General features: G+C 43.5%; 1 protein-coding gene across 1 annotated transcript; it reads left to right on the top strand.

The window, feature by feature from the left end:
- Positions 1–915: 915 nt before the first annotated feature.
- On the top strand, positions 916–16,362 carry RNF139 (ring finger protein 139). The gene is made up of 2 exons (XM_053395348.1): positions 916–1,105; positions 14,274–16,362. Exons 1-2 carry the CDS (start codon positions 922–924, stop codon positions 16,094–16,096), a joined length of 2,007 nt encoding a protein of 668 aa, XP_053251323.1. The 5' UTR covers positions 916–921; the 3' UTR covers positions 16,097–16,362.
- The last annotated feature ends 569 nt before the right edge of the window (positions 16,363–16,931 follow it).

The following is a 16,931-nucleotide window of genomic DNA, read 5'->3' as shown; positions in this document are numbered from 1 at the left end:
GGGGTCACGAAGAGTCGGACACGACTAAACAACTAAACAACAACAGTCAGAGGAAGCTTAAAGTTGAGGTGAACTTTAACCGTCTTTAGTATGTTAAACTTTAGTATGTCTCAAAGTAGGGCTGTGAATTTCCCTTCGATTTTATTGCCTCATCTTTTTGCAAATTCCTTTGAGGTCTGTGTGGTGGTTGTTTTTGTTTTTGTTTTACAATCAAGTGTATAAATTTTATCAGATAAATAATTCGAAACGCTGCTGAGGAAGAATCCGTTCGGAGGCGGGATTCCCTCACACGCTCCCTCTCCTCAGCGAGGAGGCACTGAGGTCAGACCCACGACGACTGCGACCAACAACTCGCCTGAGGGGGGCGAAAAAAACAAACCTCCGAGCGCGTGCGCGGCGACGGCGCTGGCGGCTCCGGATTGGCGGGTGCGAGGTGCGCTCGCGCCGCTCATTCGACAGTTATCCTTGGTAGTGGTGGTGATGGGTGAGGTTTTTTTTAGTTCTAAACTCCACCCACCAACCCCGCCGACAGCACCGGCTGCCTATTGGCGGGGCATTGTGACGAGGAGGACGCCGTGGCCCCGCCCACTCCCCTCCTCCCTCCCGCCCGTCGCGTTGTTTCTGAGAGGGCCGCGGCAGCTACGTCGCTGCTGCTGCAGGAGGAGGCGGCGGCGCGCGCCGGCTGGCTGGCGGGCGGCGGATGAGGAGGAGGGAGGAAGAGGCAGGCAGGCATCGCGGACATGATGGCGGCGGCCTCCTCGCGAGCGCTGGTGTCGGCGGCGTCGGCAGCGTCCCTGCGTCCGGGGTCCCGGGCGGCGAGAGCCCGGCGGTAACTGGCGGCCGCCGTCATCGCCGTGCCCTTTCTCTGCCTTCCCCCCGCCGCCCGCCCAGAGACGGACAGAAGGCGGCGGGGTCTCGGGGATGGCGGCCCCGGGCCCCCTTCAACCGCCGCCTCAGCGGCTGGGCCCGTGGCTGCGGGCCGGCGCCGAGGTGGCGCTGCGGGTGCCCAGCCTTTTCCTCATCGACGCCATCTTCAACTCGTCCCCGGTGTTCCCCGGAGACTCCCTGTGGGCCGGCCTCCTGGGGGGGCTGCTGCGGCTGATGGGTGAGAGACCCTTCCCCACCCCTCACGAGCACCCCATTTATATGCCTATCGCTGGCGGTGGGGGGGGGGGAGAGAAAGGGGTGGGTGGGCCTTCCACCCCCCTTCCGTCCCAATTTTACCTCAGTAGGTATAGGTCACGAGATCTCAGGGTCGCGGGTTCGAGCCCCACCTGGGGCAAACGGTTCCTGCATTGCAGGGGGTTGGACTAGATGACCCCCCGGTAGCCCTTCCCACTCTACAGTTCTGTGCTACAGTTCTGTCATCCTCCTTCCCTTCCTATAGGCTGCTCAGAAGGTGGAGAAAAAGGATTTTTTTTTTGTGGGGGTGGGGGATATATCTCCAACCCTTTTTGCCGCCACCCCGGAAGAAGCTTCTTCTGTGGTGAACGGTCGCCGTGCCTTCTCCGCGCTTCCTTGTGCGGCAACTTTCCTGCTCTCTTACTTTTCATTGGCGTTGGAGAAAGAAGAGGGCGATCGCCTACCTGTTTTTCTCGGGCGTGAGTCCTCCCTAAACCACCTCCTCCTTTCCCCTTGAGAGCATCAGAACTGCACCGGGTTGGTGGTTGTGGTGGTTGTCCTTGTAAAAAGGATGTTTGCTAATCCCCGGTTGACCCATAAGTAAGTGTTGAAACAGCAGCACATCTTCAGCCATTTAGAGTTAGGGGGTGTGAAGGGCACTTTTGAAGGATGCTAAAGGGTGAAAATGTACGTTTATTGATCTGGCTGGAATAGGCTAAACGTTTACTGTAGTTTTTTGCACAGTGAATACATCTCTTTTTCCTAGCTCTGCTTTCCTCACACCCAGATTTCCAGTGAGATGTGTCCACTTTCTTTTTTCCATGGCTTCCCAAACCTTTTGCTCCCGCAGACCACTTGGTCTTGGTGGACCACATAATTTTTCTACCTGTTGTCACAGTTATGACACACTGTGCTAGATGCTGTCTATTTTTAATTGTTTTTTAATTGCTTCTTTTCTAACTTTTATTATATCACAGTTTGCATCGTATGGTATGATTCAGGTTGTATTCCCACATAAACACAATAAAAATACACTTAAGGATCAATATGAAATTTGTGGATCACTGTTGGCACACAGACTACAGTTTGGGAAACCCCTAGTTTATTTAATGCTGACACCTGGGTCAGTCTTTCTGCTTCCCTTGGATTGTTAGCTAAGCTACCATCCTTTAAATTTCAGTCAAAATAACTACAGTATGGGTTTTTTCCCCTAAAATTGAAAGTAGTGAAAGCTAGTCCCCAGCACTGGAAGTTTTATAAGAGCCTAGTTTGCTAAACATTTGCCAGGGACAGCTTGTTGACTGTAAAATGACCTTTTATGATCTTGTCTTGGGCTAAGGTTGCCCAACTGTTAACTATAACCTCTAGTGTTTCAATGCCTTCTGCTTTTTTGCAATAGGCCTGCTGGTAATTTGGTCATCATATCTTGGTTCAAGCAGAACCAGTTTCCAATTTGTGCTGGGGTAGCTCAGTGAGTAGAACATGAGAGTCTTAATCGCAGGGTCATGGGTTGAAGCCCCACGTTGGGCAAAAGATTCCTTCACTGCAGGAGGACTAAATGACCCTCGTCGTCCCTTCCAACTCTACAATTCTATGATTCTTAGCTAGATAGCAATTGTCTGTTTAGAACAATATTATTCAGATAACTAGTCACATACAGGCAGCAAAATAGATATGCACGGTTTTTGTATATGATAAAACAGTTTGCTTGCTTTTTCCTGCACAGAAGTGCTATTCGTGCAAGAAATGTCACATGAAACGGTGTGGAAACCAGACTTGAACACAGTCTATCTGCTTGCATGTGATAAAAATCTCCTCCAAAGGATCAGATAAATGTAAATACTGTAGAACAAAGTTTGCTTCTCTTTCCCCCACTTTCAAGTGGTTTTTATATGCCACAAGTAACATGTGCTTTGGGTAACTTTGTGAAGAAAAGCAGCTGATAATAATAAGAATGGCACATGTATTTGTAAACGACTATCTGGTAGAGGATATTGCCTGTTAACAATTCAATTATAATAGCTTTTCAAAACTACTTACCGTAGACATCTTCTAAATGCTAAACAGCTCTTCCTATCTTCCTCATTCTTTCATCTTTATGTTGCATTCCAAATTACATTCTAATGAATTTACCTGTCAGCTCCAATTTAATTTAGCGCAGAGCTCTATAAAAGCTTTTACATAATTGAGTTTTACCATAACTATTAGCCTGACGAGATCCGCTGATTTGCTTAGAGCACATTTATACTGTGGTGGGGGGGGGGGGGACAGATGGACTTTTCTTTTATGAAACTTGATGTCACATTTCCTAAGTGAGGCTAAGTTGTATGGCATTGCCTTAGCAGACTTCTGTTTGTGTAGTGGGATTTCACCTTTCTCTGTTAAAAATCTGCTCCAGAGGATCCACCAACTCTGCAGAGAAGATTTAAAGGTCATATGGAGAACTACTAGGGGGAAAGTGAAGTTCCATCATATGACCAGAAGACACTAGGAGAGCGTACCATACAGATTGTATAGAAACCTATATTGCATATTACAACCCTTGGTGCTTCAAATCATTCTTGGATTTCTCCATACCTTCTGAGATGATATTCCCATTCATGAGAGTTTTATAATCTTACAAAGCAGAAAGAGTTTTAGAAGATAAATAATATAATAATAATATAAATTGTTGATCTGTATAAACAAGTTCTGAGCAGTCTGTGATGTCTGATCTCTGAACTAGACATCAATGCAGTATACAAATGTGGAATTGGTTTTTGCCCCTGCTTTCCTCCCCGTTGCCATATACAGTACTTTGGTTTGAAGATTAAACTATGACAGTTGTGATAGTGTTACTGGGTAAACCCTAGTTCTGTTCTGCAAGCTTGATATTTGTGTCGAACGTGGCTTGATAGGCATTAAGCCAGAATAATAGGTACATTGTAGTACATTGGAATAACAGCTGAAAGGGTGTTGCAGAGCATAATGCTCAGGGGGTGTAACCTCAACTGGTGACTCATCCCTTACTATAGAAACACTAATAATAAAAGAGGTGGAATTCCCTCCTCCCATAGCGGGGTGAGGCTTTTAAGTGCTGTGTGCTTCAGTTTCCATGGTTTCCAGTTTCATAGTTTGTGTGATAATGACGATGAGGGGGTGGTAAAGTTGTAAACATGTAATTAAACATGTCTATTATCATTCCATTGTGGAGATGCATCAAAATTGAGTGCTTTGAAGCTAATCTTATAAAAATGAGATCTATCAGGTCAGTTACTGGATGATCTCTGCTAAGGGTAAAATGATAAGATTAAGTGATTAGGGCCATTTGATAACTATCCTTTCTTGAAAGGATTAGGGGATGAGGAGAGTCTAGAATGGAAGCCCTTGTATTTAGAATTGTATTCTTTATCTCAAATTTTACATAAGCCACATTCATCTTGCTCATCTGGCTCGCCCTGGGATTTTCAGATAAAGGGTGGTATACAAATTGCATAAATAAAAAATAAAAATCTGGATCAATGTAGTCTAGAAAATGGATGCAGCTTGTATAGGGGCTCTTTTTTCTTCAATTTAAAAGCCTTGATTTAAAAAGAGTAGCCATATTATAAAAGCCCTTTATGTTTTAGAGATTTGTATTGTTCCCCGTTCTTCCTCCAATAAATATTGTGGGACCTTGTGTTTCAGAAAGAATTAAACTAACACTTTTCTTAAGATTTTTAAGGAAGTTGAGACAATCTTATGCATGTCTACGCAGATATATTCTTTTCTATGGGACTTAATAGCAGGTGAGCATAACATTGCAGCATAATTTATTGGAAAGTGTTGAACTATGAATTAATTTGGGGCACCAATTGAGGCTGTTAGTTGTGCTTAATTCTGCTGAAACTACCATTTACAGTGGTGCCTCGCAAGACGAAATTAATTCGTTCCACGAGTTTTGTCGTCTTGTGATTTTTTTCGTCTTGCGAAGCACAGTGTCGGGAAAGTTTTGGAAAAGCTTCAAAAATCACCAAAGTCTTTAAAAACCTCAAAAAAGGCTACCACACTCCTCGAAGTCAAGTCGCAACTGTATTAACAGTGTTAAGAAAAAGGAAACAAACTTGCAGACGTTTCCGTCTTGCGAAGCAAGCCCATAGGGGAAATCGTCTTGCGAAGCAGCTCAAAAAACAAAAAACCCTTTCGTCTAGTGAGTTTTTTGTCTTGCGAGGCATTCGTCTTGCGAGGTACCACTGTACCTGCATTAATCACATCCCATTAATTTCAGGGGGATTTTTGGAATGTGACTTCTCTGGATTGGGCCCATGGTCTGCTAAGCTAATTGGGGGAAGCTTTGCTTGTGGTAAGAGATAGAAGCCGATTGTCCCTAGTACATTACAGTGGTACCCCGCAAGACGAACGCCTCGGAAGACGAAAAACTCGCTAGACGAAGGAGTTTTTCGTTTTCTTAGCCGCTTCGCAAGACGCATTTCCCTATGGGCTTGCTTCGCAAAACGAAGCTTGCCCCGCAAGCTCCGGGGATAGCGGGGAAGCGCAGCGCGCCTTCCCCTCTGTCCCCGGACCCCTTTTGAACCAGGGGGCGGCAACGGGGAGAAGCGATCTTCTCCCCTCTGCCCCTTGCTTCAAAAGAGGGGACAGAGGGGAAGGCGCACACGCCTTCCCCTCTCTCCCCGGACCCCTTTTGAACCAAGGGGCGTAACAGGGAGAAGCGATTCTCCCCGCTGCCCCTTCCCTTGCTTTAAAACAGGTCCGGGGACAGAGGGGAAGGCGCGCACGCCTTCCCCTCTGTCCCCGGAGATTGCGGGGCAGGCAACGGGGAGAAGCAATCTTCTCCCCGCTGCCCCTTGCTTTAAAACAGGTCCGGGGACAGAGGGGAAGGCGCACAGCGCTTCCCCTCTGTCCCCGGTCTCCATAGGAACGCATTGATTGATTTTCAATGCATTCCTATGGGAAACCGTGCTTCGCAAGACGAAAAACTCGCAAGAAGAAAAAACTTGCGGAACGAATTAATTTCGTCTTGCGAGGCACCACTGTACAATTTGACTTCTGGGTATTTCATAGTCAGTGAGAAGGTTGTGTATCATTGAGCTTTCATAATAAGTCTTAAACTTGAACTTTAACATTTGGATGTATGTTTGCTTCTTCTAGGAATCAATAGGGTGTTCAGATACTGTGATTCATGGGTCATGTCCAGATAAGCCCTGGGTTGTCTAATATGTTTTCCTCATATCTAGTTGCAATTTTGGTTCAGGGCCATAACTCTAGTCAAAGGATAGTGGAAATATATGTGAGTGATTTACCGGACAGAAATTTTAAGGAATTGATGTATTATGATAGGTCATAGCATTTATTCATTTGCAGAGAATTCTTAGAATTCATTTCTATTGCATATTTTTGACCATGCCTCATATCCAATACAGTGGTACCTCTGGTTGCGACGGGATCTGTTCCGGAGGCCCGTTTGCAACATGAAAAGAGCGCAACCTGAAGCACCGTATCTGCGCAGCGCGATTTGGCACTTGTGCACATGCGTGAAGCGCAGTTTAGCATTTCTGCGCATGCACGAGCGGCGAAACCTGGAAGTAACCCTTTCCGGTACTTCCGGGTTGCTGCGGGACGTAACCTGAAAGAACGTAACATGAAGCAAACATAACATGAGGTATGACTGTATCCAGTTCTAGCTAAAATGTTTTGGCTACACTTTGGAAGGATGATAAAATCCCAGAAGTGAAAACCTGATTACTGAGTATGTGTTATTGCAATTACGGAGAAGATTATCAAGAGACCAGAATCAGATACTCCTCAAACAAAATGACACCGATTTATGTAATTTTGGAGAGAGGATGGTAGAGAGTTTGATTTTCAGAATGCTATGGTAGATTATCTTCAAGGAGTTAGATTTTTGTTGGGTTTGTTGAGAGACTGAGAATATTTTTTGTAATTATATAGAGCAGTTGTATGTTGGAGATGCAAATGGTTTTACATAATCTGCACTCACGTATGAATTTATGAATATCCTAAAATGTACAGTTCTCCCCATATCCAGTCGGCTTCACGCTCCCCAGCTGAGCAGCCCTGCTCCCACTCCTCCTGTGCAAGCAGGAGCGGAATTGGGGCTCTCTCAGCTGGAAAGGGGGAGCATTTTAACTGAGCCCCCATCCCGTCGTTGGCTTGTGCGGGTCGGGGGCTCCTTAAAACTGCTTGTCTGAGGCGAGGGCAGCAGCACGCTCCTCGCAGATTCAGCTTGATTTTCCCTCTGCCGGGGCAGAGTGCGATGGTCGGTTCACTTGTGGTATATCGCTGGTGAAACTGCTGCCGCTTGAGTCCCTCTGCCTCCAGCTCCCAGCTAGTTTGTTTCTCCCTTAGCGCCCTGGGCACTGGAGGCAGAGGGACTCAAGCGGCAGCAGTTTCACCAGCGATATACCCCTGAGTGAAGCTGTCATTGTGGTCTGCGTCCACATATCAATATATTGCCCAGTCCTACTCTGGATATATCTTGAATGGTTTAAATTTATACTGGCATATTCCCTTACTCAAATATATGGCTATAGCTAAGAGAGCTCCTTATCTGCTGGCCCATGTGGGCACTGTAGCTAGTAATTTCCTGAGAGATATAATATTTAGCAGTTAATCTCTCAGCCAGAGATCATTTGGCAGTCCTATAACCTTTCCCCTTAGAAAACACATTGAACAGTCATGCAATTGATACACATCTAAAAGGTTATTTCTCCTTGCTTTAATTACCAGGAGAGTGGTTCTTGTGTTTTTCATTGAGACACTTTTGATTTAGAAGCCAGCATCAGCTTTCCTCCCTTTTATTGGGAAGTCAGAACTGCATGTCCAATTACACATTATTCAGAACGCTTTGCAGTAATTTCATGTCCAGATACAAATATACAGTGTGTAAAGCCATGTTAGAAACGGAGATATGAAAGCTAGGAGCTAAATGGCACCTTAAACCTAGGTTATGGGCGCAACAACTGAATGTCTAGGCACACTTTTTTAATAACAAGAATACAAAGCTGAAAATGAATGAACTGCAGCTAAAATATTACGTTCATTTTCCACATGGTCTAGTCCTTCCCCTGCCCACCCCCTAATATTCTTAAGAAGGTCTCTTCTCCAGTCTTCAGAGAGTGGCTGGAAGTGGGGAGGCAGAGGAAGGTCTTCCTTTATTTCCACTCTGCAGTTTTAATCTGAAATCTTAGGTGCAGAACTGTGCCCAGAGCTCAGAAACTGCTCACACTAATGAAATTCCTTGTCACAAAATGCACCTAGAACAATGGTAGTTTCAAACACTGGTATAAAGAATGTTAACATTTACAACACATTTGCACACTCTGGTTACTCTCACCTCAGTAAAACAGTTAAAAAAAGACAAGCTTTACTTGACGTGTCCTTTGTTTTCTAGGGACTATATTTTGATCCAAATCCTTGTTCCCTCCAAGCCTTAAAGGAACGTTGAATAAATGTTGTCCTAGTCAATCCGTCCAAATAAGTTTATTCCCTCAATCCAATTTGGAAAGAATAGAAGTAGCGTCTCACTACTTTCCTCTGGGAGGAATATAGGTTTGCCGTCTAGTATGAGTGAAAGGTCACTGTTATAAACAAGTTATTTTAAGCCAGAAGAGGAGACACTAACTACTATAACTCTCGAGCCCTTTTTACCCATTTGCCTTGAATGCACCAAAGAATCTTAGTAGGTCCACTGCTTCATCCCACATCACGTGATGGGGAACTCTTTCTGGCCCATTGGGCAATAGTTGAAACCCAATGAATAGTCTATTTGAAGTTATCTAGTTGTTTTGAAACCAGGTTCTTTGCTCTTATGACTAACTAGTGGCTCTAAATCCTTTTTTAAAAAAAACCCATAATGGAAAAAGTATATATTTGGTTCTTTTAACTAGTAGTGCTATTCCCCCTGCCAGTGCCACCACCAATATTTTCTGGAGTACAATCATATTGCCTCTCAGCTAAAGAGGATTTAAGAAATAATAATCACTATTAGATTATAAACAGATTTGTTAATTTTCCTTATGAGTTAACTTCAGTTCGGTGCACTAATAACTCATGTACTTCTCCAATAATAATTATTGTAAGGCATGACCAAGCTCTTAATCTGCGTTCAGCAGCCTCTGATCTTTCTGGTCGCTGCTGCTTGTTTTCCAGATTGATTGCGATGGTCCTTTAAGTGAGGCCTGAATAACTTGTGACCCATCCAGCCAAATATAGTTCCCCAGGGCTCAAGGCAATCCTGTTAATAAGCCCCCCAAAGTTACCAGCCTGGAAGCGTTTTTACTTGTGTGCTGTTTACTCATAAAGGGGGTTGCAGTTCTGACCTTCCTCCTGCTTGAGTCTCTGAAAACCTACCGTTCACTCAGGTTCCATTTCTTAGAGACGCAGAGTATGTTGTTCCCAGCATGTTCCTAATATACAAGCTGGGGGAAGCTTACTGTCTCGCAGGAGAGGTGGGGAAATCTGGCGCGTTGACAGCCCCAGCCTACTATTGAAGTGGCAAGGTTACCTTTCCTGGCTTTGTGGAATTTATTGTATTGATTAATATTCTGTGACCTTTTAATTCTGCCTGTAAGGGGTGTGTGTGTTGTTTTGTTTGCTTTCATTTTTATTATGTGTTTTCATTTTGTATTTTTGTTGTGAACTGCCCTGTGATCTTCACACGAAGGGCAGTATGCTAGTTAAATAAATAAATAAGAAAGAAGGAAGGAAGGAAAAGAAAAGGAAGAAAGGAAGGAAGGAGGTAATGCTGCCCACCACACCAAAGCTTATGAGTAAAAAGACAGGATGGGGGATTTCAGGTTCAAACAGGGGCTGTGGAGGCAGTAAAACCCTTTTCTTTGTGACCAGTACAAAAACAGAGTGAGCTGCTGTAGCAGAAATAGCATTCTGCCCCTTCTTCTCCAGCCTACTCACTGACCTGGAGATAATTTCATAGAATTGTAGAGTTGGAAGGGTCCCAAGGGTCATCTAGTCCAACCCCCTGCAAGGCAGGAATCTCAACTAAAGCATCCATGACAGATGGCCATCCAACCTCTGCTTAGAAACCTCCAAGGAAGGAAAGTCCGCCACCTCCCAAGGGAGCCCATTCTACTGTTGAACAGCTCTTACTGTCAGAAAGTTCTTCCTGATGTTTAGTTGGAATTTCTCACACACTTGCCTGCGTGGAATTCCTGGTTGCCAGTGATGACTAGGCGAGTGGTTAAATAAAAGACTTGCTCATGGATCTGTTTTCATGGCTGCTTGGGACAGTAGAAAAAGGAGCGCTGTCAAGCACCTGCTGACAAATGGCTGCTAGGCTGTGTCATAAATTGTGCAAGCAAATCTGTTTTAGCTTGAAATACCAATGCTAAATGCGGTGTTTCAGATGATATTGACTAGTGTTTTCAATAATACAAATAATTCTCTGGCATCTTAGATATGCCTTTTCCCGAAATTCAGTAGAAAGTTGTCAACTCTCAGATACTGTGTAATTGGCCCAAATTTGAGGGCTTCATGAACCATTTCATTCATAGGTAAAAGCAAGTACAGTGGTACCTCGGTTTAAGAACACAAGAATCCAGCAGACCCCACCTGGGGATGTTAAAGGGGAAGGGACATGCCACCTAACTCATCGAAATACAATTGTCTTCTGCATTTCCACTACATTCCTATACCCGCAGGTCTTAGGGCGGTTCACAGAATAAAATCAAAATAAAACCACAAAATACATAATCAAAATAAAACCAACAACCCAATATCCCCCCAACCCCCCCCACAACATTTTAATAGGCCATAGGATGTCAATCAAACCAACCAAAGGCCTGGTTTTTGCCTAGCGCCTAAAAATGTATAATGAAGGTGCCAGGCGAACTTCCCTGGGGAGAGCATTCCACAGACAGGGAGCCACTGTAGAGAAGGCCCGTTCTCATGTTGCCACCCTCCAGACCTCTCAAGGAGGAGGTACACAAAGAAGGGCCTCAGAAGATGATCTCGGGATCTGGGTAGGTTCATGTGAAAAGAGGCGGTCCTTGAATGTATTGCGGTCCTGAGCCATTTAAGGCTTTATAGGTTAAAACCAGCACTTTGAATTGGGCCTGGAAATGAATTGGTAACCAGTGCATTCAGACCAGGATCTGTGTAATATGCTCAAACAATCTCTAAACCAGTAGTGTCCAAACTTTTTTCAAAGAGGGCCAGATTTGATGAAGTGAAGGGCTGTAAGGGCCAGCCAAAGTTGTTGACCTTTCTTTAGGGTTGAAGTTGTTGAGGGTTTTTTTTTTAGGATTTTACCCCAGGAAATAAACTGCCACAGGGGTTGGACATTGGACATGCCTGCTCTAATCATTTAATTAATCACTGATCTCTTCCAGTCATGAGCCTTCTTGTCATATTAGGCAAGCAGTATTCATCAGAAAACCTCAAATACTTAATTGTTAGGGCACAAAAATCTATTAGGAGCCCCAACCTGCAAATATTTATGGGTTTTATTTTATTTATTAAATTCGTATACCACCTTTTCTTCCAAGGAGCTCCAGGTGGTGTACATGGTTCTTTCTCTCCCCGTTTTGGCAAAAACTGACAGGAAGTCTTGTGGAGAACCTTAAGCCCAAGGTGTTTTTGGCTACATAAACCAACTTAGCAAAAAGCAGCACCCAGATGGTAGAGTGAAACTGCATGATAATGGGGCTTGGCTGTTGGCTATATTGCTTGTTAACTGTGTCATTGACACACCTCCAGGTTTTGTATTAAAACACCACAGGAAATGCCTGGTTTGCACTCTTATTGTATAAGAACATACTTCTGTGGGGTTGGAAAAACAAGTGTTTTCAGTGTTTGTGTAAGCGTAACCAGTATATAAATCAGTGATGGGTATAATAGGCAGTAACAGGCTGTGATGTTAAGTACAGTTACAGTGCTGTTCACTCATCTATAAATGGTTGTTTTATTTCCCTAGACCATTTCTTACCTTCATACAATGTAATTTTAAAACACTGATTGCCAATGTGGCACCTTCAGACGAAGATGCACCTCCAGAGGCCTTTCCTTGCACCCAAAGGGTTCAGTTCCCCTACTGAAATTAGGCTTAAGAGAGCATTTCATTGTAGCTAGTAAAAAAGGTTGTGGGGTGTTGGGGTCACAGTGTGTGCATGATGCCCATAACAGTTCCAGTCCTCCAAGTTGCTCATGGGCCCATGAAGGTTGGTGGCCCCTGTTATATTCCTGTTGTTTACATGATATATGTGAATACAGTCTGTATTTAGAAAAAGTTCAGGATGCCTACCAAAAACACAAACAACACAATACAACCTATATGCAGACGGGAAATAGAATGAATGAAATCAAGATACAGATAAATACTAAACGCTAATGCCCCACAGAGGACCTTAAGGTCCATAAATAGCAACACCCTAGAGGTCCTGGGCCCTAAGGAAGTTAGATTAGCCTCAACCAGAGCCCAGGGCCTTTTAAACACTGGCTCTGGCCTGGTGGAACGCTGTCTCATGAGACCAGGGCCCTGCAGGATCTGATTTCTTTTTGAAGGGCCTGTAAGACAGAGTTGTTCTGCCTGGCCTTTGGCTTGGAGTCAATTTGACCCCCCCCCTTTTCTTTTTTCCTTTCTCCTCCTGTGATGAGGCTGCATTTTAATGTTTTAATCTTGTATTTTAATCTTGTTTTTAAGTTGTATTCATTCAACTTGTTTTTATTATTGGTTGTTAGCCGCCCTGATAATATAATCATCATCATCATCATCATTATCATCATCATCTAGTTTTTACTGATTTTTTTCTAAGTATTAAAGCCATAAAAAACTAAAAGCCCGTCTAGTAACCAATGCCTCCTTAAAAAGGAAGGTCTCTTATTGCAAAAGACCGTCAGGGAAGGGGTGAAGAACCTTTCTGAGCACCAAATCCCACAGTCTGGGTGTGATTACTAAAAAGGCCCCCTCTGGCCCCGGTCAAGAATGACTTTGGTATATGTTGCTCTGTGTTGATGATCTCCTACTTGCTGCTAGGAGGTCTGAGCTGCTACAGAGGAACAGCAATGTATGTAGAAATGGTGGCCCAATTGATGCTATCAAACATGTGATTAATTTGCCCTCATTTCCATTGTGCTTATTTGTCCTCAGTAGTTTGGAACAAGTGAATATACAGGCATACCTCAGAGATTATTGCAAGTTCGATTCCAGACCACCGCAGTAAGCGAATATTGCAGTAAAGCAAGTTACACAGGTTTTTTTGTTTTCCAGTACATATAAAAGTGATGTTTAGGCTATACTGTAGTCTATTAAGCCAGACCCCCCTGGCTGCAGGGGCGAAAGGGGGAAACCTAGCTCCAGACCAGAAGGGGGGCGGGCTTCCTTCCTCTGGAAGCAGCCTCGTAAGGAGCAATATCTGTGAAGTGCAATAAAGTGAGGTATGCCTGTTCAAGAGTTGATATTCTGGGCTTTGTGAAAATTAGTATTTACTACGATTGGATTAATTGGAGTACAGCTTCTATAAAATTGAACTGTAGAATCATAGAATCATAGAGTTGGAAGAGACCACAAGGGCCATCGAGTCCAACCCCCTGCCAAGCAGGAAACACCATCAGAGCACTCCTGACATATGCTTGTCAAGCCTCTGCTTAAAGACCTCCAAAGAAGGAGACTCCACCACACTCCTTGGCAGCAAATTCCACTGTCGAACAGCTCTTACTGTCAGGAAGTTCTTCCTAATGTTTAGGTGGGAATCTTCTTTCTTGTAGTTTGGAACCATTGCTCCGTGTCCGCTTCTCTGGAGCAGCAGAAAACAACCTTTCTCCCTCCTCTATGTGACATCCTTTTATATATTTGAACATGGCTATCATATCACCCCTTAACCTCCTCTTCTCCAGGCTAAACATGGCCAGCTCCCTTAGCCGTTCCTCATAAGGCATCGTTTCCAGGCCTTTGACCATTTTGGTTGCCCTCCTCTGGACACGTTCCAGTTTGTCAGTGTCCTTCTTGAACTGTGGTGCCCAGAACTGCACACAGTACTCCAGGTGAGGTCTGACCAGATTGTAGATTGAATTTACAGAGAGGGCTGAAAACTTAACAAACAGTCACACTTGTTCAAAGTGCATGTGCTTTAGAGTCATTGAGCAATTGTCATTTTAGAGTGTGCAGACAGCTAACTCTCCTTTCCTCCTCCTTTTAGGTGTCTTTGTATCCAGTGTTGTTCTGATTCTGTCACAAAGATCACTTTTCAAGTTTTATACGATCAGCTCCGCTCTTCTGCTAGCCGCAACATCAGTGATGGTGAACTATTACGCTTTTTTGCACATAAACTTCCACAGTGCCTCTTATACAACACCTTTTGGAGTTCAGCTCCTTCCTCATAAAGGACCTTCCTTAGGGATGGCACTCTCTGTCCTTCAGCTTGCCTTTGGAATTGGCTACGTTGCACTGTTAAATATCCAGTCCATATATTCTCAGCTAATCATACTGGATTTATTGATTCCTCTTGTAGGCTTGATCGTTGAATTGCCGTTACACATCAGGCAGATTTTAGTCTTTACCTCAGGCTTCATTTTGACAGTATACACCCTGGTCGTTTTAGTTTATAAAATTAAACGGTTCTACTACTCTTCACGGTATGTCTATCTTCTTATAAGGCACATGTATCGCATTTATGGATTACAACTGTTGCTGGAAGATACATGGAAAAGGATTCGTTTTCCATCAGTTTTGCGGGTCTTTTGGCTAACGAGGCTGGCAGCTCAAGCTGTTGTATTAACATTCTTCATCAAAATGGCAGAAACTGATCCAGGCATTAAATTTTACATGATTTCTTGGGACAGTTTTTGGGAGTTATTTTGCAGCCTTATTGTCAGCGGGTGTGATTCTACTTTAACTGTATTAGGCATGAGTGCTGTAATTTCATCTATAGCTCACTACCTGGGGCTTGGTATCCTGGCCTTTATTGGATCTACTGATGAAGACGACAAAAGGCTTGGTTTTGTGGCACCAGTTTTATTTTTTATTTTGGCCCTGCAGACTGGTTTAAGTGGGCTTAAGCCAGAAGAGAGACTAGTTCGCTTGAGTCGAAACATGTGCCTTTTGCTGACCGCAGTCCTGCATTTTATCCACGGAATGACAGACCCTGTCCTAATGTCTCTGAGTGCCTCCCACGTGTCCTCATTTCGCAGACACTTTCCTGTGCTCTTCGTCTCAGCTTGCCTCTTTGTTCTTCCAATTTTGCTCAGTTACATGCTTTGGCACCACTATGCACTAAATACATGGCTGTTTGCTGTTACGGCATTCTGTGTGGAACTCTGCCTGAAGGTTATTGTTTCTATCACTGTGTATGTACTCTTTATGATTGATGGCTACTATAATGTCCTATGGGAAAAGCTTGATGATTATGTCTACTATGTTCGATCGACGGGCAATATAATTGAGTTTATATTTGGAGTAATAATGTTTGGGAATGGTGCTTACACCATGGTGTTTGAATCAGGAAGCAAAATCCGGGCTTGTATGATGTGTCTGCATGCCTACTTCAACATCTACCTGCAGGCAAAGAATGGCTGGAAAACCTTTATCAATCGCAGGACAGCTGTTGAGAAAATCAACTCACTTCCTGAAGTCAAAGGAGAGCGATTGCGTGAAATCGATGACGTGTGTGCAATCTGCTACCACGAGTTTACTACATCTGCTCGTATTACTCCATGTAACCATTACTTCCATGCACTTTGCCTTCGGAAATGGCTCTACATTCAAGACACTTGTCCAATGTGCCATCAAAAAGTTTATACTGAGGAGAAGGAGAATCTCAATATCTCAAATAACAATGGCTTTGTTGCACTCGATGAAAATGAACCTGATGAAAATCCTTTGCAAGGAGAAGATGCAGCTGCTGATATGGAAAATGAACTAAATGAAGATAATGACAGTTCTGAGAGTGAGGAGGAAGCAGAGACTGAGAATTCAAGTCAGTCTGTCACACTGCCCGAAGAACACTCAGAACAGGGAACCTGACTTGGTTTAAAATGTCATGTACTGAACACTGTGGGTGGGTGTTAATAGTGGAGTTCAACTATGGAATAAAAGCTTCACTTCATCAGTGTGTAACTAAGCACAAGAACAGTATCTCAAAATGTTGAATCTGTGAATGGGGTTGTCAATTTACTGTGATGTGCGATTGTAAATATACCTCTTAATTACTGCTGGTCTCTTTTGTGACCACCTTAAACTTTATGTACATTATTGTACATGGAATAAAGTGTTTTCGCATATTTTTTAAATCAGTTGAACAAAACACTTCTTAATTGATCAAAAAATTATAGTGTGCAAGTTGTGTCAAAAAGTTCCCGCACTTTGGTAAACTTAAGCCCATGGTTTTTGGATATATTGAAAACAAGCCAGTGTCTCAAGGAGTCACCCTTTAAACCAATTAAAATATTGGATAAGGGTTAACAGATGTCAGTTATTTAAAAATCCTATCAAAGCATCGTTTTCAACTTGACAGCAAAAATTAAAATTTTAGGTTTGCATAACTGTTACCATTCTTGCTACTGTTTTTATGTTTATGGGAAAGAGAGAAAAGTTGGGGGTGAAGAAACTGTGTTGTTTTTGCTAAGGGTTGCATTTCTCTTGGAAGATAGGTGGTCAGAGGGCCCTGTGCCATTTTCAGCTCTATAAGAATAGTGAGACTTGATATTCCATATAACCGAGTCAACTGAATAGTAAAATAAACTGAAATAAATACTTGGCAAAAAACAACAACCAGGAAAATATTTCACAGGGTGGGGGTGAAAGCTTTCTGCTTACGTGTTTAATCAAACCTTTACAGCATGCTTGTTTCTAAATAATG

The sequence above is a fragment of the Podarcis raffonei genome, chromosome 7, assembly GCF_027172205.1.
Source record: "Podarcis raffonei isolate rPodRaf1 chromosome 7, rPodRaf1.pri, whole genome shotgun sequence".
Lineage (NCBI taxonomy): Eukaryota > Metazoa > Chordata > Lepidosauria > Squamata > Lacertidae > Podarcis > Podarcis raffonei.
The sequence above is the reverse complement of the archived record's forward strand: the minus strand, read 5'-3'. Positions and strand labels throughout refer to the sequence as shown.

Bases quoted from the DNA above. Each gene is read 5' to 3' on its own strand.
- RNF139 (XM_053395348.1), top strand. From the start codon at position 922: ATGGCGGCCCCGGGCCCCCTTCAACCGCCGCCTCAGCGGCTGGGCCCG. The intron at 1,106-14,273 runs GTGAGAGACCCT...TCCTCCTTTTAG, and splicing joins GGGGCTGCTGCGGCTGATGG to GTGTCTTTGTATCCAGTGTT.